We start from the raw sequence: 25428 nt of genomic DNA, 5'->3' as shown, positions 1-25428 counted from the left end.
ACTTACGCAGTTAACTAACTTAAAATAAGTCCACTGACAACACACAATCGCTCGCAACGATTCGGCCATCATCATTTTACGCGACAGCGTAACTTTATTTTTCGTATCATGGTGAAATACTTTCATAAGAGAAAAACTAATCGAAAACTCCCATAAATCTTTTCATGCGTGCGACTATTTTTATCTAAAACAAAGCCTTTAGTGAATCTATTGAAATTTAACAACGACGTTTATACACGAAATTGTGCAAATAACGGAAACAGTTCGAATATTTGATAAAATTCAATATAAAAAATATTCGCCTTTCATGTTATTATTCATATCATATTTTATAATTTTTGCTCGAAGTACACTTTACACTTTATGTGACTGCTTTAGCTGGACCAGATTTGACGGTGGAAGATATAGTTTTTATTTAGCTTCTAAGGGCCGTCTCGGGCGATTCGGTGTAGCTCTGCTAGTTGCGAGTTCGGTTTATCTCATCGTAAAATAAACACAGCGTTGTTATGGTTAAAATATATTTTAAAATCAGTAAGGATGTTTAACGCCTCTTCCAGCTCTCGTTATCTCGACCGTTGTTGAAGATTCAGGGCAATACTACTCGATTTTTTATTTTTGTCTAAAATAGATTTTATCAGACTTTATGTTTAAGTATATTTTCGCACGGCGTTATTTTGCATTTAGTATCAACCTTTTAGTGCATTTGTTTTACAGAGGTTTGAACATTGAATTTTTCTTTTGTTCAAATACACAATTAAATGCAAGTTCTTTTGAATTGTAAATGAATATCGTTTAATAAATGTCGTTTGTTTACGTCTACAAGAACGATAACCAGGAAAGCTAAGACATTTTTTTAACGAGTCTATAAATACGTTTGCCAAAACATAGGTACCGCACAATAAGATATATTTGTTTATATTATATTATTAATGTTATGGGGGCCGATTTAGATTTGTTATGGCCAAAACTGGTCGGCACTTGAGTAGCAAATATCTCAACACGGGCAATCATCGTCTCGCGTCCGCCCTTTTACAATGTAAACAGCTAATATCTTCAATAAAAATACTACTGCAGCGGCTCAATCTGTGTATAATTGCCACCCGCCACCATCACCGCCCCTAAAATATGTATATGCAAATATTTTTTATATCATTTTAAGTATGGAATTTTAAATCAAATGACATACGACCAACTTATTAGTTGAACTAACAAGTTATAACTTTAATAATACTATGCAATGTAATTTTTTTTAATTGCATACCTTGTTAGCTAAACAAAAACACGTTATAAAAATGACGAAGCAAAAACAAAATTTTGCTACGTTTAGTCCGGTATCCGCACGATGTTTAGCCTATCTCATACCTCATAAGAGTGAGCTGTCAAAATCCCATTATTTTTTTAACTGTTGGTCTTAACAAACGTAATATAGCGTCCACCCGAGGCGTCTCGTCCGCTGTATATTTAAAGAAATACACGTAAACCATATACTGGTACGCTAAAAGCAAAACTTTGTCGAACGCCCAGAACCATTCGAATCACAATCCATCGGTAGAGTTATTTTTTTATGCCATAATATAAATCTTTATTTTCGATCTAAGGTCACGCAGCGCCAGCTTTACTTTGTGTAACTCGCGAGACAAGGCGAAATAATTAAGCTCGACGGGAGGGTCGCGCTAATTAAGCCGGCCATTATTTATCCATAAGATCTTTACGGCGTATAATACAAGTTAATGAAAAACCATCGTTTCGAAACTTGCACTATGGCTGCTGCGTGCAAATCTCCCAGATGGGATTTAGTTTATAGGCCGCTCGTTAATTGTTACGGCGCCGCTAGGATCGATTTACATCAAAGCGCTACGGATTTGTTCCAGGGATTAATTTTCGCGGGGAACAAATATTAATCAAGACTTTTTAATTGAAAATTCGCATAGCGCTAATCCAAAATTGCCGACTAAAAAACCCCGTAATATACACGGTAAATTGAGTAATTAATATTAAATAACATTCGGCATTCCCGGGCGTGACATTAGAATGTTTATTGACATTTAAAATATGTAGATCAGGAGTGGTGAAAGTTTTTGGCCCCGCGGGTGACTTTCTACTAAAATTATTTATGGTGGGCAAACTTTGGATATAATTCCCTTCCGCTCTTTATTTTCGATTATATTTTATATAGATAATAATATAAAAACATCAGCAAAAATAATTAGAAAAACCTAAGGTCAGTTTGTCGAAATGTTTGGATATTTTACTTTAAGCTACCATTTTCAGTGAAAAGTCGTGTTACGGCCAACTAAATAACTAACGCTAATGGTCGGGTTCAATTATTGTAATTATTGTAATAAAAATAAATTCGCATAGTAATGAATAAATTATTAAAGAGACATCTTACAAGTCAATCAAATTGTATATAATTAAATTTTACACTTGTTGCACATTAATATGTAATTATCATTATTCACACGTAAAATTCTAAAAAATATATTAAAAACGATATATGATTCAGTGCTCGAGAATGTGCAAATTCTTTGTAGGCAATTGTCGAATTTTTGTTATGTTATATAGCACAATTTCAGCAACTTACTGTGTATTTATTATATTAGTAAAAACTAGGAAGCGGTTAAATTATATTTATTTTATTAAAGCCAAACTCACTGGCATCATATATTATTTACTTTACGCTGTACTAATTAAATGAAAATCACTGACCGAATAAAGTATTTTTACACAGCAACGAAGTAATTCGCGTAAAACAGCGTTCGGTTTTACCTCCCAGTTTACATTTAAAATCGATGGACGTTAAAATGCTGGTTTTGACCACGATAAATCGTAATGCAATTTGTATCGATTTTCATTTATATTTGTCACGCAGACGGAGAAGGATTAAAACCCCATTATTTCGATGATTGAAATGCAAAAGTGTAGCATTGAGCTGACAGATATTTTCATTTGAATTGTGTCGAATGACGCAAGCAATTTAATTGCATCAATCGCTCGGGACAAAACCAATTAAGCTACTCGCATGCGAGTAACATTAAAATTAGACATATCGACTTTGTTAATTGTAGTCCGAAGAGATAAACATGAACATTTTCAGCTTTAAAATATTATATACATGAGGCAGAATATTAACTATGGGGCTGTGGAAGCGTCGCTTTACCTTTTTCATTTTTTTTATTAAAAAATGCGTGGAATATACATTGAAATATTTTAAAAAAAAACACAGACTTAACATGTCATAATTGACTGGCTCGGTATTTTTTTTATTTTAACATTTTTTTATGAGCTAAATTAAGCTCATCATTTAAGCTTTTTTATACTATGTATGCACGATATAGCTCGATTTTGATAACTCATCCTAAGTGTCATCCGTGAGATTAGTAAAATAAAGTTGGATGAATTCATAAAAAAAATATTTTTTTAATTTCTTCGCAATTATTCCTAGTTGATTTTGTTAAATCATTAAAGGTTTTAAATGCAATATTATTTTTAAAAATTTTATTACTTCTGTTAAAAATTCACTTTTCACTACTGATTTTTACGTATTTCTATATTAAATAAAATTTAATGTAAAACAGTGATATTTTTACCGTTCCAGCTACTTTATATTATTAGCGTTACTTACGTTAGAAATCTTCGCTTGAGCTTCTAAGAATGCTCCACCTCTTCTCCTCTCGCATGGACATGTACGGGTAATATTAGTATAATGAAATTTTTTCATGAATACAAATTGTGCACGGAGCGAAAAAATGTCAAGTGACTTGTTCTATCGGTTTTGAAAAAATGGAAATATTTTTTTGCCCTTTTGTATTCTACGCGGACCCTCGTTGCGGTGCAGAGTCGATTCGAAACGACAGCGACCCCTGTCTTATATCCATATGCTACATAATACACAAACACATCGTATAATATATTAAAAACGAATTGAATTTACCCTGCGACCGCATTTTAATGATGCGCTCTCGTGTTTTAACAGTGCTAACATAATTACGAACGTGCTTAAAAATTATTAAAAAATGAATTCGTGAAGTGCTTCTCACCCTCCTTGATATAATTATAATAACGGGTAACTCGATAAGTACGCTTGAAATATTGAATTGCTAGATTTTTGGAATTGTATTGCGTTTTTATTATTTTATTCTGCTGAAAGATACATGTAACACGCGTATTATATAAGTTTCCTAAAAAATGTAGTCGTAGAATTGGCGGAGTAGTGGCAAAATACATTTTTTTATCCCTGTGAAACTGGCAACCCTTTTATATGTTCTCCCACAGAAGCGTAAACAACTGGAAAAATTGCTTATTTAGTCTATTTAGGCTGTATTAATGGGTGTTACAAAACAGCTAAACGCATAAATAAAAAAATTAAAACATGAAAATAAAAAAAGAAATATTAAAAACTGGAATAATGATCAAATAATTACCATTTTTTTGTAAATTTTACTGTTCCTTTTATATCATTTTAATTTTATGCAATATATAAACATGGTCATAATAATGGGGCATCCCAATAAATGTGTTATATCCTAAAAAATCGTGAAAATATAAATAAAAACCCGACTATGGTTGTTGTATTTAAAGCTTATATTTAATATTTAGTAGTCCCATACTTAGCTATAATTACAGCTGCAACTCATTTTGGCATACTATCAATTTATGAGTTGCGGGTGGACTGAGACAATTTTCTTCATTGCATCTGCTATTTTTCTTGCAGCTTAATTTTGGGTTTGCAATTGTGTTGGTTTTTGGTTGGTTTGAAGTATGGCATGGAGCGTTTTCTTACTGGAATTGGATGGTAGGTGCTTGAAAATATTTTTAGTAGGAATCCATTAAAGTGGATTCCAACATTGAAATATAAATGTCACTATCCATACTACTCTCGCAAGTTTACAGGTTTTCTACCCCTGCTGCTGTCATTCAACCCCAGACCATAACGCTTCCGCCATTATATTTAACTTTGGGTACTACGCAATCAGTTTGGTATTATTTTTCGACTCTTCAACGCACGTGTACTATACCAGGTGTCGCAAAAACTTTAAAAAAATGTTAACAGAGCATGATTATTTTTTTTTAAAATGCATAAATTAAGTTTTTGATATTTTTTTATAATAACCAATTTTATTTTAAAATTAGAATTATTAAAGTTGGAGTCATCGGACCAAATGACTTCCGCACAATCTTTAGATGTCCAACCTCGGCGTTTTAAGACCCACTCTAACCTTCGAGTTTTATTTATATATAAAAAACCACGGGTTGTTTTTTGTTTTCTTTTGGCTTTGATTTGTATGAACCACATTCGTTGAATCGTTTTAAACCATAACGACAAATAAAGGCCGAAATCACGCAACTGAACATAACATATTTTTTTTAAATTCAAGTGTGCAATTAAAGAGGACTAGTTCTTTTCTATAGTTCTTAGAATTACTGTTAAAACTATTAGCTAAAATATTTTGGTCAGACTATGCACTTGTAAAAAGCTACACACCACTTTAAGGGGTGCATCATTATTATGGCCAAGGCTGTATTTACTTTAATATGTAAATTCTCATTATTCAAGTTTCAAAATGTGTAAATAAAAAGATTTTTTTTAATTAAATCAAGTTTTAGCTTTCGTAAATAAAATATTTTGTTGCTGCGCCCTTTTGTTGCTGCGCCCTTGTCCGCGCTCTTATGTCTGCGCTTTTTTGTCTGCGCCCTTTTGTTACTGCGTCTTTTAATATACGCAAAAACTAATGACTCGGACGAATCTCAACAAACGGTACCATTGTATGCATCCAAATGATCAATAAAATCGAATTTTATTTTCAAAACATATTTTTTCAACATGCGTTTCTACGAACACAATACATTTTTTAACCCTGTCAATACGGACATTTATATAGTAACAGTAATTATTTTTTATGATTTTATTATTGTTTACGTCTCTTGGGTGCTTTAATTTGACGATATAGTTCGAGGGTTTGTTCGTAAAGTACTTTTGTTAAATTTTACAATTATATATGATCCCATTCCAAAGTTTTATGATAATAATAAGTAGTGTGGCATCTATACGTTAACAAAATATAAAAATAGCTGTAACATACTTAATTTACACGAATGTAAAAAAAGCATTTAAATAGCCCATTTAAAGCTAAAACAACGTTTTAAAGGTTCCCAAATTTTATTTATTTATTTCTTCACGTATTTCCGCACGAGTAAGAATTAACTCATTCTACAGTTATTCTCATTCTAATTTATTACATTAAATTAACATACATTACATGTACATTTAGAAAAAAAATATTTAGTTCACTTACATACAAATAATAAAAATAAGAAGCATAGTAAATGGATAATAAAAATAAAAATAGTATAATGTTTTATTTACTGATTAAATTAAATTTAATTATAGTTGTATTAATTCATTAAAAAATGTTTGAACTCTAATATATGTTAAAGAATTCTTAGAAAATGTTTGAGGGATGTGTAAATCATTGGCAGATCTAGTTTCATAATTATGAAGCTGTCTTCTAAATTTAAATTTAGTATTTATAATCGATTTTCTATATATCATTTTTGTACTTCACATTATTAGTTTATACTTTGGTAGAATATTTATGTGCAAAATTTTAGTTTTCATATAGATGTCTTTCGTGTAAGCTATTTTAAATAACCTGAAGTGGTTTTAATTTAAAAGACATACCTTAATTCTATATGAATATATATACAATGAACTTTTAACATAGTCTTATATGAACATATATTTTAAAATCTATATAAAGTTTTTGACGATGGTAAAAAAATATTACGTCATCAATATGCTTACAAAAGTATTTATTAGCAAACCTATTTCATATTTTCACGTTTTGTAAATAGATCATTTTTACAGTAATTATGATACCCAAATTATCATTAAATATCATATAGCTAGCTAGTCATATCTTCCAATATTTTAGAGTTATATGTCAACACTGTATCACAGCATATACCAGCATAGTTAAATCATTTATGTATAGATTGAATAATATAGGTCCCAAAATAGAACCCTTTGGAATTTCACACTTCACCTCACATTCGCTTTGTGTTCCATATATTACAACTACTTGTCCATTATTCAAAGTGTTGCTCCTACTATTATCATTTATTTTAATTTCTTTAATAATATGTTATGATGGTCTAGTCACTAGACCAGTGGTTCTTAACCTTTTCAAAGTCACGGTGCACTTTTGATCATGGGAAAAAGTGGCGGTGCACCAGAATTAAGAGGTCGAAAAAAATATGTGGACATAATTTTTATTACATATTTAAAAAAAATAATAGTTACATACAAAATTACATACAAATTTCTTACATATTTTTTTAAATTAAATTATATAAAAAAGTTTAGTATTGAAAATAAATTTAGGTAGTTAATTTTGCCTTAGAACCAATTCTTAATTACGTGTTTTATTAAAAATATTTGTATTAATATTTAAAGGTGCTCTTTGGATGGCAAATCTAAGTGGTGCATTTTCCCCCCTTTGTTTACCCAAAATGACGTTCCTGCTTAACATAATGGAATTTATATGATCGATCAAAAATTAATTATTGTGATACCTGAGCTTGTTGGCTTTTGCAGATATCAGAAATATTAGGTCGAATATTTTATGTAGTTACCCTGAATTCTTCGTTTAAATTTTTTTCTGTCTTTCTCGTTTTTTAGTATTCATATTAGTTCTTGTTGAGAAACCAAGCTCACACAAATATGATGTTGAAAACTGTAACAAAATTTTCAATGCCTTCATGTAAATAACTGAATATTCCTCTTGGACAGTAATCCAAAAATTCTTCACAGTTATTTCGGAAAATTTATTTTTTAAAGTACGATCAGTCGACAATTAGACTAATTTGATGATTTCGTATCCGGTCATAATTTTCTATATTTAAGAATGGAAAATAATGTGCAATTTTTTCTTCCAATAAAGGTAAATGTTCTATTATTGCGAAAATAACTTTCTTGGGAATGTTTTCGTTAAGTGAAGGAAACATATCTACTTTTTTTTCTACTGATTTTTCGAAAGAGTTATTTTTCTCCGAAATCCTGTCAATTTGTCAATGGATGTCATAATTTTTTTGTTTTTTCCTTGAATGCTTGTGTTAACGTTATTTAAGTAATTAAAAATATCTGCTAAATATGCCACTTTAGCATACCAATCATTATTTTGAAGACATTTTACAAAATCATCCATACCTTCATTTCGAAAAAAGATTAACAATTCATTCTTAAGTTCTTTGAATCGGCATAAAACTTTACCCTTAGATAACCACCTGACTTCAGTGTGAAAAAGCAAAGACTCGTACATAGCTTCCATAGAAATACAAAGTTTTTAAACATGCGTGTTTTTAAAGGTCTTGATTTTATGAAATTCACTATATTTACAACTTGATTTAGTACAGGTTTTAGTGTTGCTGGTAAAGTTTTCGAAACTAAAGATTCTCTATGTAAAAACAGTGCGTAAATATAATATTAGGTTTTCTTGTCTTTGCAAGTGTTACAAATCCTTTAAATGAGCCTACCATTGAAGGAGCACCATCCATACAAATTCCTACCCATAACTCCCATGATATTTTAAATTGTTCTAAATATGAATAAATAAGATCAAAAACATCTTGTCCTGTCGTATGCTCGGTAAGTTCTTTGCAGCATAGATATTGATTCACTATTTTGTTTTCATTTATGAAACGAACGAATCCTACTATTTGTGCCTTACCGCTATTGTCAGTAGATTCGTCGACTTGTAAAACAAAATATCGCTTGGAAAGTTTATCGTTAACTGTTTTCTCAGTATCATCCGACATATTTAATTATTTTTATTATTGTATGGTTTGAAAGAGGAATTTTCATAATTTCCTTTTTGCTTCATCACCAAACATAATTTTTCCTATTTCACAATATGCAGGTAAAATTAGAGACTCTGCTATAGTTTGTGGTTTTAATTGTACAGCAATCAATTCAGCAATTTTGTATGACGCCAGTTGTGCCTTATCGGAAATTTTAACAGTTTTTTCAAAATATTTTGCTTGTTTATTTTGCATGCTTAACAATCTTTTGAAGTTATCTTTACTTTTTGATGCAAGATCGGCGTGCTTTGTAGTGAAGTGGCGATTTAACTTGTCAGTATACATCGCGCTATTGGACAGTTTTTCTCCACATACAACACATAGTGGAATGTGATATCCTTCCTCATTGATGCTAGTAAAACTGAAACGTAAATATTCTTCAGAATACTGTCCATTTTTTTTTTTTTTACAAGATATATTTTCTTTTGTATGAGACGTATAATGTCTAGTAACATCTTCACTACTTCTTCCACTTGTACTCCCAGTGTCATTAATATTTTGTTCTTATTCACAATTTCGTTTGGTAATAAATGTATCCATTGTGGGGTATCACAACTATAATAAAATATAAATTGATTGAAACATTAAAATTTTACTATTTTGCGAAATTTTTGTTTTTACCAATTTTCTCGCGGTGCACTTGCAATAGGCTCGCGGTGCACTGGTGCACCGCGGTGCACCGGTTAAGAACCACTGCACTAGACCATCATAACACGCTTTTGACGCACTAGACTCTAGTGCGTCAAAAGCTTTTTTTAAGTCTTTAAATAATGCGAAAGTTGTATTTTTATTAGTTGTATTTTAAAGTTTTGCTGTATTTCAGTAATGAATTATAATTTGATTATTTTAAAAAATGTTTAGTCTATTGGCTAGAATTATTTCTTAGATAAATTTTTCAGAGCTTCTTATAATATACATAATTATCTATGGGTTTCACTTATTTGCTACAAATGAATCGTAAAATAATATGAAAAATCTAGAAACATATTTTTTTTAATAATATAAAAAATAAAAACGAAAATTTTCAAGCGCTTCTATACAATTTTTGATGGTGAAATTATGTTAGTCATTCCTGTAAATAAATTATTACTTATTTAACAAGCATAAAATCCAACTCTTTCGGAAAAAAAGCTAACGATTAATTGCACGCGGTGAACTATGTGCGATAAATTTTTCAGACTCCTCTAAAAATACACCTAATTATCTATGATACCCAAATTTTTCGAACCCTTAAATACACAGAGACGTACATACACTAGGGTGCGAGAATTAAGCACACGTCCTAATTATCCTAAATATCACCGTGCATCATTTGTCATAGTCTCTCGCATCACGGCATCAAGACATCAGCAAATCAATACCTGTGCCTATCACGACATTAATCGCCCTCACATTACACGTAATCACACATTCGGCACCTCACTTTGGAATACCTACTCAATGAAATATTATATAAACTTTGGTAAATAATTTATGCGTATTCTGTTGACTATATTAGACAAAGAAACATTGCGCAATTTCGTATCCAGCTCCACGCGTATTTCAATACCTACACATACGTGTTAATTAATCCCCAGTTGTAACGCTTTAAGCTAGCGCCTACAGTAGGTTTACAATAATAATAATAATTTGATAGTGGTGAAGTTTCGCGTTCTTCTCGCCACATCAATAGACGTTGATGAAGGATATATAGAAAGAAGCGTTTACGAGCCCCGAGAGATAAAGGGGCGGAAGAAAGTGCGAAATCGAATCAGCGCCCAAGGGGGTGACAAAAGTCGGTCGATAGATTGAATTGCACACAGTAAGAGATAAGAGAAAAAAAATGACACGTCGCGTTGAAATCGGTCAGCGTAAATTGTGCTTCTCAATTTTTCCCCGCCGGCTTATCGCCGTCTGGGATTTCAGAACTGAAATCTCTTGAAATCCTCGTAGCGGACTACCGACAATGCAGCCACCCTTTATAGCTTTTTTATTGTGTACGTATAGCGAGTGCTTCGTATTTCACTCGGTACTGTTTATTTACTTGAGCGGAGCTCTCTCCATTTTATTTCCACAATTCTATATTTTTAATATACTAGTTGTGGTACCCGGATACGCTCGAGCTACATGTTAAAATACTTAAAATACTCACAGTTTTTTATTCAATTTCGCAATCTCTTAAATCTGCACTTCAAAAATATGTCGATGTACTCAACTAGAGTAGTTTAAATATATTGTAAAAGTATTTAAATACCAGTGCATAGCTAACAGCAAGCGTTCCTACATACTCCGGGGACTTGCAGGTATCGCAGTAATAATCACCTGAATGCAGATCAATACACTTCTCGATTCATCTATTGATCTCGTCCAGGGGATTGCATGTCACTAAATATATTTATACACTAAATATATGTATGTATGTAAATTACAATTAATCTTTACATGCTTAATGTTTGGATATATCGAAGCAATCTTTCATATGAAAATATGATTTTGTTTTTTTTTGTTTTTCATTCACCAGTTTATTTTACATAATTTAAAAATATGGAAATAATACCTATTTGATAAACCACGCTTAGTCTACATCGTGACTATTTTTTTGTCCTTTCATATACATACTATACTATTATTCGGTTTATTGCTAGTGTTAGAGCTAATTATACTAGTTAAATATATTTTTTGGAAAGTGAATAATATAATCGAGTAGAATGGGCAGAGTGATCCAATTCGACTTTCGTATGTTGGCAGCACTGTAAATCAGACACCTGTCAATAATCACGTATGTTCAAAATGTCAAATACAGGAACGTCGTTTCAACTTTTTCCAGAGGTTAGCTAGTCAGTGTTTTTTAATATTTCGATTTATTTGTGATTCATAATATTTTTTATTAAATGAAATGCAGTCCTTTTTAGAATACACGTTAAAATCAATAAAATCGTATCGTCGCCGTCGCAGTAGAAGCGCTCAGTTATCCAGAGTTCATATTAAGACTTTTTAAAACAATATAACGACTTACATAAAAATAATGAGTTTGAATCTATTCCGGGCGAATCTGAGTAATATAGCTAGTAGTCATAAAACTTAATAAAAACGGTGAAATAAACAAATTACTGATATGCTTATAACCGCAGATCCATTTTTTAACAAGTGCATTAAAACCGTTAGACCGTATTTTAACAAAAAACAAAGATCGGTATTGCATCTCTGAATTGCATATTCCAGAAAATTTTGAACCAACCGTCTGATGGTAGCATGTGGTATCATAACTGTATATAGTTGAAACAATTAATTATGACTAAATTTTAAATATAAAAAGTGTATTTGTACATTACAATATAATTCATTTAACACATATTTTTTGCTTGATAATAGTATTGTCATAATACATAGTTTTCATAATATTAATTTTAAATTATCTGTGTCACTATAATCGTTCGGAAGTATCTTACTTATTATGAATAAATTTCGTTATATAATTATGGAACAGAATGGAGTTACGATACTCCGTGAATAATATGACTGTATGATCCTGTAGTTTTAGCGACTGATTGCTATATTAATTTATTAATTTCGTACATATTTAATTTAATTACACGTGTAAATAATTTGATTCATGTAATGTGTTTAATACAACACTGAGATAAATCTATAATAGTTTTCGTATCAATTATATTTATTACTTTTAATTAAAAATGACGAGCGCCTCGAGCCCGACATTATAATACATACATTAATTCCTATAAATGAGTCGCTAAAATATACAGTACAATGGAAAAAGCTGTGCCAACTCTAAAAATGTATTTTCAAAATAATATACTTAACTTTAAAATATGTAAGAGTACATAGAGAATGGATTTTCTCTACGCTGAGTGCACTTTGAACTTTTGAACATCACTTTTGCGTAAGTCGCATGTATCGTATTTTTGTATCTAAAAGTTTTATTTTAATTCAATACTCTTCTACAAAATCGTAAATCTTTTACGTTCCACACGCTCCGATCCATATTTATGCGAAAGCTCTGCAAAAAGTAGCAAAGCTTTTATGTCTATATGATCCGTTTAATACTTGGACAATAAATTACGTTTGCGAACTCTCGTTGAAGACATATTGCTCGCTTTAATGGAGTATCTTTGTCTTCGCTATCGTGCTTTTGACGCATTGATATAAAAATGAGAATTAAATTTCTCTAACACTATTAGTTATATTATGACGGACAAAAACAATAATGAGTTTATTCAATAATGATTTTACATTATTTTTATTTAAAAATAAATCATTTGTAATTATTTAATTCTTACAGAGCTGAAGCTCTAGAAATAAAAACTATTTGCGACGTTATATAAGCGAGCGTGATAATCAGAGATTTGGATGGATTATGGCTACTTATAAATGGATCTAAGGAAAGTCAGTTAAATATGGCAAATTGCTACCCAAATTGTAATTGCTCAGTGACTGTACTCCACAATATCTAGATGCTTAGATTATGACCATTAAGCAAAATTCTGTCTCCGCCACATATCTTCGCATTGGCCAGAAGGTCGAGAGTAAGAAAGAGGGAAAGCACCTCCATTATATAACACTTTCACTTGGAACTTATACAAGTCAAACCTTGACTTTCCTACAGCTTGGCTTCTTAGCTTATAACACGAGAGAGTTTGAGAGTTCGTATTTATTCGCTAAATATATTTTAGTAATTAATCGTTTCGTTATTCCTCGTAATTGCTATTTATATGATAATACATTATTTATTCACTTTGTTCGTCTGAATTTTATATACATATATACATTAATAACGTTGAACCTGTTAAAACGTTAGTTATAACCGTATTCATTATTCATAACGCGATTAGGATTAAAATAACAGGGGAAGCGAAATGTTCAATTTAAACGGAATAAATTACTTGGAAAATTTGCAACCGTACGCATTATTGCTAAAGTATGAAATAATTTGTAGTATTTCGTTAACATATTTTAAAAAACTCTGATTCGAATCGAATTTTGGAATAATTTTTAAGCATGAATTATTTATTTTTTATTATGGATAATTAAAAAAAATATATATAAATATATTCTTATATAAAAAATATTTATACATATAAAAATGCGCTGTATTCTATATAACTGTCGCTCCACCCCCTACGTGAAGACCATTATCGTGACCTAGTTGTCGAAAACATTTTGTTGCTAAACATGAAACATGGTTCCATCAGTACGTCAACATCGAGGCATCAAACTCCTCAATGTGTATTACTTAAAAAGGTATATTTATCATTACGGAACTCGTTTAGTATTGGTGATTGTGTACTGAACAACAATTTTGTTTTTTAATTTAAAACATATTTTTTTTTAATATAAAGTTAAATTATTTGCTGGTTATGTGTAAAAAAAGAGAATTTTCTATGTAAATGAACTGTGTAAATTACAATCTCTCACATATTTTTTTCTGCAAAATGCACTGGTATCTGTTTGTCTAATATGATGTTAGCTTTTAAATAATTCATTTTTGTCTTAGCTCTAATTTGCGTATAAATCAGCGGCATTGCATAAGTGTATATATGTATATCATTTTAGACTGTCTTTTATATGTATAAATACAGTATTTTTGGCTGCTCTTATTTGAATGCTTTTATTTACGACCACCAAAGTACCTATGCAATTAGTGAGACAGGCTTTTTGTAATTGTAATGTATCGTTGATGTGCGGTGTCATTAGTATATCACTTATATTTTCTACCAAATGTGTGGAGCCGTTTATTATTATTTTGATTATGGACACATTGCTTACTTTATTTTTACAAAAAAGAACTCTAGCGGCACAATTGAAATCCTCGTATACGATACTAATTGTTTTGGGTATCCTCGCCATTTGCGATGTAGACGTATTTAAGGTCGCCTAATTCGGGTAAGGCACTGTGAAACTTGGAAACGCAACACAATCTTCAGCAATATATAATGAACGTAACGAGTCCCACAGTGGAGACGTCCCATCGAGATTGCAGGAATTCAATTAGGGACCCTCCGCTCCGGGATCGAATAGTGAAATTGAATTCGTCAGTAGTACAAGTCAGCTGGTATTGACAAAGGGTGGATATGTGCCGTTACACCCACTTCACCCCGACCGTAAATTTTGTCAACACGCGCCTTTTTCCAAACTCGAACGAAACGTATCCCATCATTTCGTATTATTATATATATATTTATATGTATGGCAAATATTAGGGTAACGGAAAACCGTCGATAAATACGCTCGAGGCCGAAGTGTCATGTTACAAGTTCTGTGGTAATGGTGAAGGGATGAGTTTTATTGCTTTGCGATTTTCATCTCTCGCTGGAATGTGCGAAGCTTATAAAAAAATAGTATTCTTCTTCCTCGTTGTTTGCTTATAAAGACCTTTCAAAACACGATTCATACTTGTGCATTCAGTATCTTTAAAACAATGACAATGTACATTTTTTTTGTCACAAATAATTAAAATAAAAATATTCGAGTATGTAGTTAAAAACTAATAAATTGTGTGCGAATCTCTGGTGTTGCAATTTACAAAATTTCTATACAAACTATTTTTAAATCAAATTTCTATCAATTAAATCAAATTTCAAATTTCTGTCATATTGAAGATTGAGTTGCACAATGTCAGTTTGACGTAGCTCAGCTTAGTTGAGAGATGCTGTGTTTTAGTACACTTGTTCAGCAGAAATATTTAATCTCATTCTTGTTGAATACTATTTATTATAAAAGTAGTTGATTATTAAAGGACAACTACTCATACCTAATGTATATGATCTATATCGATTTTTTTTAATTAATCGATATTCATCCGTGAGATTTGGAACATCTAGATTTATCAATATTATAATTATATAATATTCACTAATTCACATCTCCCATACACGATAGAAATTGAAAAACACTAAGGTCAATATGGGAATCGTACCCATGTCTTTCAGATCAATAATCACTAACTTATATCATGCTGGTTTATTTGAGTAACGACTCTTCCCTTTCTTCAAGTATGGTCCACGATTTTGTGCAAATCGTTTGAAGCCGTTGAATGGACGTCCGCTCAACGTAAACACCGACGTAAAAAAAAGTATGCAATTCTTAGAAGCTACAAGGAACATAACGAAATTACTTTTATAAAACCCTTTTAGCAAGTCTTTTGCAAGTAATTTTGTCACAGTGGTTACGGGTGGTCTTGAAAATTTGTATTATATATATTCTGTATATGTATTATATATATTCTTTGAGGTTGATTATTCAATTTTTTATATATTACAAAATTTGTATATAATGATTTAAAAATACTAATTCATCGTAAATAGAGTTTAATATATTTAACTTAAAATATTTTTTTATATTATAAATATATAAATATATCATTAAAAAATGATTATAAAATATTAATATTTATAAAAAAAAACATATGTAGATATATAAGGATAATATTATTTGTTTATAGAATAGTTTATAAATAATAACATATTTTAAATTAGGACATGAAATAGATAGCTTTAAAATATTTTAACAAAACACATAATCTCAGCAAATCTGAAAACATCTATAATATAATTGTTTTAAGCCGTCGCTTCCTTTAACATAACTTTATATGAAACATTCTCCATTCTATTCTCTACTCTGTAAAACGTATCGCTTTGTATGAACGGTGTATAAAAATACACATAAACAAAAGAAATATATTTAATTATAATAATAAAAATAAAAATTGAATTTGCTTCATTGCTTTCCGAGGCACCGGTAATGCGTTCTGTTGTTTCGACCAATAAAAAATAAGCATTCAAATATAAAACAAGATGGCTTACAGTACCATGACAACAGTTTTAAATAATTATTATTTAATAAAATTTAGCTACGCGACAATAATTTTCATTAATTTATTTGACTGAATATAAATAATCGGATTGCAGATTAACTAGGTGTGTTATAACCATGAAAATTAAATATATACATAATGTGTTGAGGATTATAAGAATACATTGATTGAACTAGATAAACAATCATAAAACAATCTTCGTAATGAAATCTTCAAATTTTTAATTCCCGGCGACGGGATCCGAGGCCGAAAAGTGAGTTTTTTCTTTTATAAATAATCAGATTGCAAATTAACTAAGTGTGTTATAACTAGGAAAATTAAATATATACATAATGTGTTTAGGATAAGAAGAATACATCGATTAAATTAGATAAACAATAATAAAAGAATCTCCGTAATGAAATCTTCAAATTTTGAATTCCTGGCGACGGGCTCCGAGGCCGAAAAGTGAGTTTTTCCTTTTATATTACATAAACATTATCATTGCTTCCGATTTAATTCACATATTCGTTAGATTTTAAAAATTTCAAATAAATCAGGTATTTTTTAAACGTGAACGTGTAATATATCATTAGTATGTATGAGGATTGAAAGTTATGTCGATCAAATCGACGTTGTCGCAGTGGGAACGCTTATATATCAGCCAACGGACAGTTTATAAATGTGTAGTTTCTTGGATGTTATCTAATAAACTACATTTTACAATGATTATAAATATGTGATTGCATACCTGGAATAATCGATAGCCAAAATATCTAAGAGTGGGTTATTTTTAATTCTGATGTGGCAAAATATGTATACGTCATGGTTTTTATTCAATTTTTGTTCTGTGCCATCATTCCTCTTTCAGAAGAGCCAAATTCAAGATATTCAGTTACACCAAACTTATGTAGTATGTTCTTTATAAAAAGATAATACTTGCTGATAGTGACTTCAACATGAGAAGATTCACTCTTTGTTTATATATACCAATTTTACGGTGTAGCGATATAGGTCATCAAATTGTTCCATCATTGCTTCTGAAAATTAATTAAAAACAATAAGTAAACATTGAACACAGTATTACTACTAATATAATCCATAAATTAAATTTAAACGACAACCGAAGAACAAAATTGACGGAAGTTACTGTAAAGGATTAATCACGTAGATTGGCATCTCTTCATCTTCTACAAAATTGTCGCAATATGTCAAATTTTAATTGTTTGCCATACGTAAATGTTATTAGATCTATCATTGCTTCTTAAAATGAACTGTAAACGATACTATATAGTAGGTAAAATGTAACTTTTTGTTTATACTAATACGAGGTTTTTCATTATTACTAGCATTGTAATACGTTTAATTAACTTTGGTATGTATATCTCTTAGTTGCCAAATCACTGCTGTTTGTCTTTTAATATTAGATCCTGGAAAATCAATGGTAATTTTGTTAGAATAACCGTGATATATTATTCATATAACCAAACACTTACTGGCACACTCATAATTTATAGTTTTGATTATATTGTTTATAATTCCAAATGCTACATCACTTTGAATCATCTTTGACATTTTGTAAGAAAACGACGTAATTATAACATATTTCACTGTTTTTTTAATTGCACAGAAATGGGCGCAGCGAGCGCTTGCCAGATGACAGAAGAACTGTCATGTAAGCAAATTTGAAAGGGAAATTCCCGGTTTTGGGCGCTTGAGAACGAACTACGAAATTGATTTTAACAATTTAAATTGTAAGACAGCAAAATATGTATAAAAATCATCAAATTCTAAAAAAAATATTTTTTAAAATATGTTTAGTTTATACAGGATTTAAAATATAATATAAATAATGTGGATTTGTATTAGCTTCTTTATACAGAAAAAAATATGTGCTTAAATTTTGGTGAACGTTAGCAATTTAAAGTTATTGTTTTTAGAGACTTTTTAAATTACCGACAGCTAGTATAACATAAATATATTTTATATTATTTTTTTATATTTTTTTTTATTTAAAATACAAAAATATCAAACTTAGCTTAAAATAAATTTATTAAATGAACTTTGTGTTTCATAATCTATTATAAGCAGACATTAGTAGACGATCTATATACTTTAAAAACTTAGTGTTTTTAAATTTTTATTGTGTCTAGGAGATCAAAATTCATGATGATTTTATAATTTTATTTCATAACAAACATCCTAGTTTGGGTTTTTCAAGATTTTTCTAGCCTCACTGATAAATTTCTTAATAAATACCTTGATTTAAGCTTACCCCGTTATAACGCTTTGGGCTAACGCTTATCGTATTATCAAAATATTTTATTAGGAGTGCATTAATATTTTCTATTGAAATCGCTTATTTTTTTTAAATAAATATTATACAGTAATAAGGCAATTTTTTTTTAGCAAAATATATGTAATTTTAGCAACCAATTAGCTATCGGGATGTTTTTCTTGAAATAAAAATTCATAAAAATCTGCTGTATATATTCTTCGATCCGAAAAATAAGTTTAGTTTTTATATTATAAATTCCCCCTCGTGAATTTTGAAATATAGAGTGAATCCCAGTTCTGAAAGTTTTAATCATTTCTGTTTTAGAAAGATCACTCAGTAGGTCGAACGGCCACTGTACATTCCGTAGATCGGAAAATAACTTTTGAATAAAGCATTATAAGTTGTCAAAAGTTCCGCTCACCGAAATATCGGGAGAGAGGGAGAGATTTTACTTGGCTTAACTTTAAATCGGAAAATCAATATCTCAATGGGGAACTCCAACCCTTGAAAAGTGTGTCCAATTTAATAGCGGGCCATGATTTCGCTTCAAACGGCTCGGAAAGGGAATAAAGTACGAATTTGATAGCGAAACAACCGTAGGTATATACTTCCGATACATTTCATTTTTCGTGCTAACCCAATTGCGTCTAATTTGCATGCAAATCACGAGCTTACCCAAAAACCACCTACAAAAGTTATTTTCACGTTTTCATCCGCTTCAAACAGAATCAAATATTTAATTATGTAAATAATTTGAATTAATAATAAATAAGTTTATTTACCAATGGTTGACTACACCGCATATTTGTAAGCCGAACTAAACGAATTGCTATAAATTTAGAGATCCCATATATTCTTGTACTAATCGAATACCCTCATATTTAAATATGTTTTATTGATAGTTTTATATTTATTAATTTTAGAAGCTATTTTTTGATTTCTCAACCAGACGTTGTTCCGAGCAAGATTATTGTTTTTTTTTAATAATATATTTTTATAAGAAAAATATCATATGTTTATTTTATTTATTATTTTATATTTCAAAATGAATGCTATGGAATATAGCCATGGTAACTAAAACGCTATAATTATCTTGGACGCAATGATAAATCATACTTATAAATAATGTTCTACGTCTCTATTCGATGTGAGAAATAAACACCGATCGGTCAAGGCCCATACGCCTGAATTGGGTAGTTAGTTTTTATGGTTATTAGTCGCAATATAAGTAGGGTGGAGTCAGTAGGCCTCCCCTCGTTCGGATAATAGTCGGGTAAGTGGGGCGACGCAGTAACGCGTTTACCAAGAGCGAATTACATGCTTTATTGTGATGGCTGTAATTGGTGTTGTAGGATGAGCTGGAGGAAAGGGTCCACCGCCAGCGTGGAGACGAGCGGAGGCAGCAACGGCTCCAGGGTGGCAGTTTCCTCCAAGGGCGTATATCCGTTCGCCCTAGCGCTAAGAATACGAGTTGTACAGGTGATTACTTTTTTTTATATTCATAAGAGTGAAGCTTGAGGTGAGCATGCCTTGAGAACAAAGTATGACTCGACTCTATACCCCAGAAGAGTCGCGGTCTATTGATATCATAAACGATATGTTGTGCGATATTTTTTATGCTTTTTATATAAATCGCTATACAAGAACGTGTATTGTGTAAGTAAAAATGACGGTTATAACCTAATCGATACGCATATACTAGATTACTATTTAATACTCCATTTACACACCCCGAGTTTTTCAAATAAAAACTAGAAATTAAAACACTAAATTAACGACTCGAAAGTTGTCAATGTCGCAGAGAATGGGAAATGTCGTTAATGTCTGCGTAGTTGCCGGTGATTCGCTGGTTTTATCGACTATTTGCATATTTTAATTAGTTCATAGTTTGAGTTTTATTTTAAGTAAAGTTATTAAATGTTATTGGTAAGCATCTTCAAGCAAAGAATGTGTTACTCCCGCTGCCTCCGCGTCAGTGTTGCCAGTGTCGCCTAGCTTGTGGGCAAATATATCGGGTCTCATAAAAGTGTTTATGGTATATATACGTCTATGCTTGTGTATATGTTATATATACATGTATATGTTATACAATACAACTATTTTTTATTAAATTTTTTTATTATATTATTTATTTAAAAAATCTTAATATAATATATTTTTTAATCAAAATGCATTAAAAAATTAATGTTTAAAATATTAGCAAAATTATAGTATGTCAATTTTTTACCAAAATTGACAAAAACTAAATCAAATAAATATAAAATAACAGAAACTTTTATGAAACGAAACACATCTGAAAATAAATAAATATTTATTTTATTGTATTGCATTTTGTTTGATTTCTGTTGAATTGAATATCAATCGTTCGAAACAGCGAGTCGTCGGCAATTACGCAGACATGAACAATTCTCTCGACTGTTCGATGCACCTTGTCAAATTATTCGTCAGTATATAAAAAATACGTGTGTTGCTATTTATTCGATTTTGTTTTGAAATTTTCAAGACAAGATTCAGTTACATCGCTGACTTTGAATAACTTAGAGGGGCTTTTTTTAACGTAGCGTACGAAGCACGTTTCGCTATTACGTTGGGTTTACTGTATGTCGTAGCGCTCGCTCGCAATAATTGAATTGTCTTGGAAAAATGTAATTTTTTAGCGCGTTTTGCGATATGACGGAAAATCTCTTTTTTGCCATGCTTTTAAAAGCTTATTTTTTAGCATTCTCATTTTTTATGACGCAGATTTTATCGCGTTACCAACAGAAGCAATTTGTTCTAAGTAACATTTTCATAATTTATTTGCCCTATTTAGAATTTGAGAAGCATTCGAGTTAAATACACGTGAAAGAAACATGATTTATCAACTTTAAAGTTTTTTAACATGATGACTACAATCTGTTTATTCTCAATAGTCAATGTACAAAAACAAATACACACATAATTTACGTAATCACTAGAAACAAAATTAAATTAAAACATTTTTTAAAACAAGTTAAACATCAATCAATTAAGAAAAAAATAAAATATAAAAAACAGTTACAACATAAATAAAACATTAAAACATGTTATCGTCTAAAGCCAAAAAACGTTTTAACTACAGTTTTGGAACAATTTCTTTGTGATAATCAGCAAACAGGTCCATAGCGAATCTAGAACAAAACTTATGATCTGTTTTTTAATATTAGGTAATCCCGGAATTAATGTCGTTTTTTTAATAGGCAACTTTGGCTTAGTATTTTTGGGTCCGATGAGCAGTGAATACGTGCGTTGTAATTTTTTTCTTTTCTGTGATCCTTTGCCTTTCTTTTAAACAAAAAAAAACTTTTCTACCCCATTTACAAACAATGGCAGAGACGTGTCCTTCGGAAACACATTTAAGAAACTGTATGCTGTTTTCGTTTCATTCAAAAAAAAACTGCGACAGAAGCAACAGAATGCATTTATGACGTTTACGATGATATACTGGACAAAAGAAAGTGCCAAAGTGGGTTCAAAAAATTTCCAACGGGCAATCTCGATTTGAAGGACGAGCTTCGAAGTGGACGGCCCAGTCTAGTGGATAGTCCAGCTCTAAAGGCGGAAATCGAAGCAAATCCGATTATGACCATTGATGAATTATCGAAGAAAGTCGGCACATCACGGTCGAACACCCATCGTTATCTTGAGAAACTGCGAAAAGTTAAAAAATAAGGTATCTCGGTTCCTCACGCGCTCACCGACGCAACAAAGCTCAACGCCTCAACACATGCAAAATACTGCAAGAAAAGCAACATTTTACCCCGTTTCTCCATGACTTTATCACCAGAGACGAAAAATGGGTTCTTTATCATGATATAAAAAAATAGAAACAATGGTTAAATCGAGGTCAAACCCCAATTCCAACACCAAAACCAGGACTACATCCTCGGAAAGCATTATTGTGTGTGTGGTGGGATTCGAAAGGTGTAATTTATTATGATGTTTTAAAACAAGGGCAAACTGCTACTGCAGCCCTCTATTGTGAACAGATGGACAAATTAAATACGACGTTACAAAAAATTAGACCTGCTCTTGTGAATAAAAGTAATGTCATTCTTCAACATGATAACGCCCAGCCGCATGTTGCCGATATTACCCGTAAAAAAATCCAGGACCTTAGCTGGGATGTTTTATTGCATCCACCCTATTCTCTGGACTTGGTACCGAGCAACTTTCACTTATTTCGCTTTTTAGAAACGCAATTAGGGAACAAAAAATTCGACAATTCGACAAAAACTGAAATCGGGTCTTTCGGAGTTCTTCGAATCTAAACCAAAAGCCTTTTATGAATAAGGAATTTTAGATCTAGTAACAAGATGGCAAAGAGTCGTAGATAACACTAGAAATTACTTTGTATTAAAAAAATATTAAATAATTGAAAAAAAAAAATAAGTTTGAGTTTTAATAAAAAACGACATTAATTCCGGGATTACCTAATATTTTAAAAATAAAATTAATATTATGATATTGTAACAATTTTAAAAATCATTTCTATGAAATAATAAAACACCACTACAATGTGTCCTTACACGTACTAGTGCATCCTTTCCGGTGGAAAACCAATCACAGGACAGAAATTTAATAATAACTCTATAAAATTTAAAAATATATTATAGTTAAAATAACAATAAAAAATGTATATTATTATGTAACTAATATATGGCGGCTGTTTTACGCTACGTGCACATAATTTCATGTTTTTCGCTAAAAAACTATCGTTAGTGTAGCTCTAAACTCAATTATTGCTATTTGATTAGTAAATTTTGAGCGTTAAAATTAATCAGAAATATTTATTTAATAACAATTATAATAACAAACTATGCGAAATATGGGCTGTGTGATTTTTTTATTAAACCGTTTTTAATTTAGCTATTTAATTCACATGCTTATTCTTGTAATCTAAAAGTAATCTTGTAATCTAAAGTCAGCTAGGAGATAGGATAGAGCTCTTAGATCTAATGACTTATATAACTGTGAAGTTGCTGCTTTTTGGTCTTTTTAAAGGTCGTCTCAATCTCCCCTTGGTGCAATTTCAACGGAATTATCGTGTGTTCTAAAATGGAAGCAGGGAGGTAATTTAGAATTAGGAACAGGTGGGGGCATTCTCCCACCTTGAATTTATCCAAAATAATACATGTCATTTAATGAAATACTATTGCTAAAAAACGACTAGTGACTGAGCCTAAATATTATACTTCTTAGAGCTCAGTTGTGAATGTAAAGCCTAAATATTATATTTTATTTCCCGCATACCCTGCTCTTGATCGCTGGCGCGTGATAGCGCGTGTTTTTGTACACTCTAATATGACTGGTAAACTGAATATATAGATAGTAAACAATGATAATTACATAATAGTTGATATATGATATTAATCTAGCGCTGAAAAAGAACGCACGGCAATTTATACATACATATATATGTAAACAGGAGTACGTATATATATGTAAGTCTCATTTAGTTGGGGGATTATAAGATGAGGGGAAAAATTCGTAGCAAGATTTTCATCGTATTTATTCTCATTTTCAAACCACACATTTAATACATAATATCATATATCTTCTGATTTCATTTACAAGATTTGAACTTATAATGAAAAATTGGCTTCAGCAGATGAAACTTTTAAATCTAACATTAGCATATATTATATTTTCGTACGAACAATGCAGAAATACACAATGGGAGTACGTTCTATAGAGCGTTTTTCTTCAACAGAGACTTTATGACAGCTGTCAAAAACAGAACAGAGTTAATTTTATATATATATATATATTAAAATTGCAGATCGTCTGCGGGATTGCAGCTGTAGTTATGGGCAGCGTGGCCGCCATAGAAGAGAGGAAAAATTTCAACCTTAGCTTTGGAGTTCCGGCCGGTGCAGTCACAGTCTTAGCGGCAGGTGAATACTTTGCTTTATTTTTTTAAGTCACGTTTTCTTCGTCGCCTCGTTACCTATGTCGAGTTGCTTCGAACGGAAGATGTTCTTTGAGTGCTTTTAAGTCGCGTTCACGGGTCAACTGACATACCGTTTCGATTCAAGTGGTTTTTCCTCAGATGAAAAATCGTTAAATATCAAACTCACTCATGCCGATTAAGATGTTGAGAATATCGAGAGGCAACTCAACAAATATATATTTCATTGAGATGATTCTCAGTATATAGATTTATAAGATTACATACGAACTAAACGCATTTAATCACCGTCAAATCGGATTATAAAGTTTTACCTTCAAAATCCGTTTTTTAATCCTTTAAAATCGATTTTAAATTAGTTTTTCTTTCAAGTTTATCAAATATTTTTATGAAAATAAAAAATTAAACTTTTTATATATATTATTTTTCAAATTCAATATTCGATATTTTTTTTAAATATTGATAATAAAATATATATGTATATTTACACATTACTTTACATATTGTGATTTGTAATATTCTAAAAATGCAGTTAGGAAAATTTATTGCCTGCAATTTACCGCCAGAAATTAA

General features: G+C 30.7%; 1 protein-coding gene across 3 annotated transcripts in view; it reads left to right on the top strand.

The window, feature by feature from the left end:
• The window catches only part of LOC148225899 (uncharacterized), a 41729-nt gene that overhangs the window by 11008 nt on the left and 5293 nt on the right, over positions 1 to 25428 (top strand). For 2 of the 3 annotated variants that reach the window (XM_088204294.1, XM_088204295.1), the window contains 2 exons: positions 20279 to 20405; positions 24727 to 24841. In XM_088204294.1, coding sequence (XP_088060420.1) covers positions 20280 to 20405; positions 24727 to 24841 — 241 coding nt within the window. In that variant the 5' untranslated portion in view covers position 20279. The remainder of the gene's footprint in view (positions 1 to 20278; positions 20406 to 24726; positions 24842 to 25428) is intronic. The other variant, XM_088204296.1, reaches the window with a different exon arrangement.

Source organism: Plectrocnemia conspersa, unplaced genomic scaffold (genome assembly GCF_051122295.1).
Source record: "Plectrocnemia conspersa isolate PC_06_02 unplaced genomic scaffold, ASM5112229v1 ptg000014l, whole genome shotgun sequence".
In the NCBI taxonomy this organism is placed as follows: domain Eukaryota; kingdom Metazoa; phylum Arthropoda; class Insecta; order Trichoptera; family Polycentropodidae; genus Plectrocnemia; species Plectrocnemia conspersa.
This window is presented reverse-complemented; position numbering and strand designations above follow the sequence as displayed.